This window comes from Echinococcus granulosus, assembly GCF_000524195.1.
Source record: "Echinococcus granulosus chromosome Unknown EG_S00021, whole genome shotgun sequence".
Classification (NCBI taxonomy): Eukaryota; Metazoa; Platyhelminthes; class Cestoda; order Cyclophyllidea; family Taeniidae; genus Echinococcus; species Echinococcus granulosus.
The window spans coordinates 24,494-27,324 of record NW_020170401.1 but is presented as its reverse complement, the minus strand read 5'-3'; the positions used below and the strand labels follow the sequence as shown (position 1 = coordinate 27,324).

At 37.6% G+C, this 2,831-nt stretch overlaps 2 protein-coding genes across 2 annotated transcripts in view; both read right to left on the bottom strand. All coding sequences in view use genetic code 11, as the record gives it.

The window, feature by feature from the left end:
- Positions 1-306: 306 nt before the first annotated feature.
- Positions 307-1,579, bottom strand: EGR_03768 (hypothetical protein; the record flags this gene model as incomplete). The annotated part of the gene is made up of 3 exons (XM_024493017.1): positions 307-359; positions 925-985; positions 1,523-1,579. 3 exons carry the CDS (start codon positions 1,577-1,579, stop codon positions 307-309), a joined length of 171 nt encoding a protein of 56 aa, XP_024352478.1.
- A 508-nt stretch (positions 1,580-2,087) lies between these two features.
- EGR_03767 (hypothetical protein) overlaps positions 2,088-2,831 on the bottom strand; it is a gene marked incomplete at both ends in the record, with an annotated part of 9,212 nt that continues 8,468 nt past the window's right edge. Inside the window, 2 exons of the mRNA XM_024493016.1 lie at positions 2,088-2,223; positions 2,340-2,415. Coding sequence (XP_024352477.1) covers positions 2,088-2,223; positions 2,340-2,415 — 212 coding nt within the window. The remainder of the gene's footprint in view (positions 2,224-2,339; positions 2,416-2,831) is intronic.

Here is a 2,831-nt window from a genome sequence, read left to right as displayed (position 1 = left end):
GACCAAATACGCATTCACTCGCCATTAATCGGATGCATTCAATTTGACCAAAAAGTGTTGACGCGACAGTGACAAGATGCTCGATGAAAGAAATTACGGTCTAAATGTGTTGATTAGGAACAACAACAAAAACAACAAATACAACTACGAATTATCAAATGTATAGAATACCAACAATGGTAAAGTGAATGTCAAATCAGGGCTTGCCACTTCTCCCTTCATGGGATTTGGCAACCGCAAATGAGTCTTCAATAATGCAGGTTGAATCAGGTAAATGTTGTTTGGAGCTTTCTCCAGATCCAGTTGCTACTCAATCGGACTCTTCCCAATCCATTCAGTTCCGCCTATGTCGACTAGTCCTAACAACACAACAGTTGTGCTGTTGGAAATTATCACCAGATCAGAAGGCAACTAAATTTCAGCCAATAATCATTCAGAATCTGTTTTATCAAAACAGCAATATCTACCTGAATTCACACATTTAAAAGTGCGTTCATAATTTGAAGACTTTTTGAATATTTAACCAAAACAGCAACTGGAAGTTTAATGGATTATAGCTCTTTGCGATAATTAGTCACAAGGGGGGGATATCCATCTCTTCGCCCATATCCCTCAAGCCCTCCTTCAACTAACCCAAACATTGACAATATTCACAGGCCAACCCAAACATTTCTGTGAGAACGGTACATGCACTACAATATTCACAATTGCAATTGTAAGTTCAACTGGTTCATCCACGATAGATACCACGCCAACTCTTTGATATTAACAACGACAGGAAAAATAAGTCGGCGTCAAGGTGGAGTACTTGGGCAGAGAGCCATTACATGCATCGGAACCAGATAATATAATTTTGCTCCTGATAATGGAAGTGTATTAACCAGAAGAGTACATGTATAGACAAATAAACAAGAACGTACCCACTTCTCCATCCGAATGACATCTTAGGGGATATTGAGCACCCATCTAACGCCTTCTGCACAAACTGTTAACCACACTTCCCTCCTAAAATAATAACAAAAAGGAAACAAAGTAGATCAACTCAGAAAAATAAGGAAAAACGAGAGAAGTCTACCAGTAATTCGTTTACAGGTAATAAATTTTGTCAATGGCAAAATAAATGCCATCGTGCATCTTAATCTGTCCCAAAAAATGGCTTTCGCTCTCTAATATTTGACCACAAAGCAATTTTACACACTTATTTCGCAAAATTCAACCACATAGCACGCCCGCCTTGAAACACATTGCATAACCTGACATGGCTCAATAAATAACAGAAGAATTTATGAACCAAAATTTATGGCAACTTAATGCTGTCGATGACATTATAAAGTGGTGGAACTCCGATGCAAAGCAAATACAACAAGGAAAATAAAACTGTAAAGCTTCGTTAGTGGAAATAGAATATCTACAAATCTCTTCAACGGAAGTAAGCAGTTCGGCTTCTATTCATGCAAATATTTTGCCGACTGGCTTCGGGTTTGTAGAATCACTATATTTATACGCTAAAAACAAAACCCACGTGCAAATCCAAATCCCATGCTGCCAATTTGTGAGGTGGCGAATTCAGTTCAAGCATGACGAATCCAACTGCGCGTGGGTATCAACAAGGTTCGTGATCAAAATCATTATGAGGTATTATGCGAAGGCCAGTAAAGGCCACAATTCTTTACAGTTTACGTCAGTGCACAAACCTATCTCAGCACCACCCGAATCTAATTGCAGAATGCGACGTCCCAGGGTTTCGGCGAATTCAAACAAATGGGTACGAATCAAAATGTCTTGCTGAATTCACCAACAAAAGCAAGACATTGTAATCGAGTGTCCTACTTGTATATATGTTGTACAATTTTTGAATTCGTGCTTAGCTGAAACTGGATACAGAAGAAGGGCACAAAAACTACGGTTAAAGGGCAATAGCATAATTATTTGCCAGAAAAAGGAATAAAAAACATTATAAACACATCGTACTTATTTATGTAGAGCATTTGCATATATTAAAAGAGTTCAATTGATTAAAGGCAATTGGATTTTTTGGAATGAAATGTACTTAGCCACAAGGAAATATAACCATTAGCAATTTCGTTTTATTTTAAGTGCATTACAATGGCGAACAATTTTCCGGGTAATGTTAGAATGAGACTCTTTGCTTTTATTAATACAATTTTAACCTTGCTTCTATTTAATAAAAGCCTCTTCCTCATATTAGCACTGAAGTTGAGACTGCAATATATGTAGAATGATAACCGTGAAGTACTTAACCATAATCTAGTGTTGAGGTGACTGCTATTTAATGAGTAGCGGATACCCCACTTTATGCGTCAATTTCCTAAAATCACCTAATAGACTCAGTGCTTTTAGACAAATTAGGAGGATTAGATGATGCTTGCGCTAATGCCATTGTGGATATCATGTCTATAGATAACATCAGAAAAAGGACTGTAGCCTGTAATGCATTGGTTTGTAATACTTTTCATCCTGTTGAGGGAGAATTCTGGTGCCTGTCGATGGTCATTTTGGTGATGCTGCGTCATCCATTTGGGGTTCTGTAACAATATTTTCCGTATCAATACCCATCCAACACATTCAGGTGTGTCCGTACCCTATAACATGGTATCTAACACCGCTCATCATGTTTTAATTACACATGGCACTTATTTCACTGATTTGGGATGGATAAAAGAATTATGGTTTAGATGTGCCAACTTAGATCACCACAGCTGCAACAATTATTACAAATTAACGAATGAAAAGAAATAATGCCATTAAAGATATAGTAAATGTTAAATAGGCGCTTTCCTGTTTTCCCTCCTTGAGGGCTGGTAGCTACC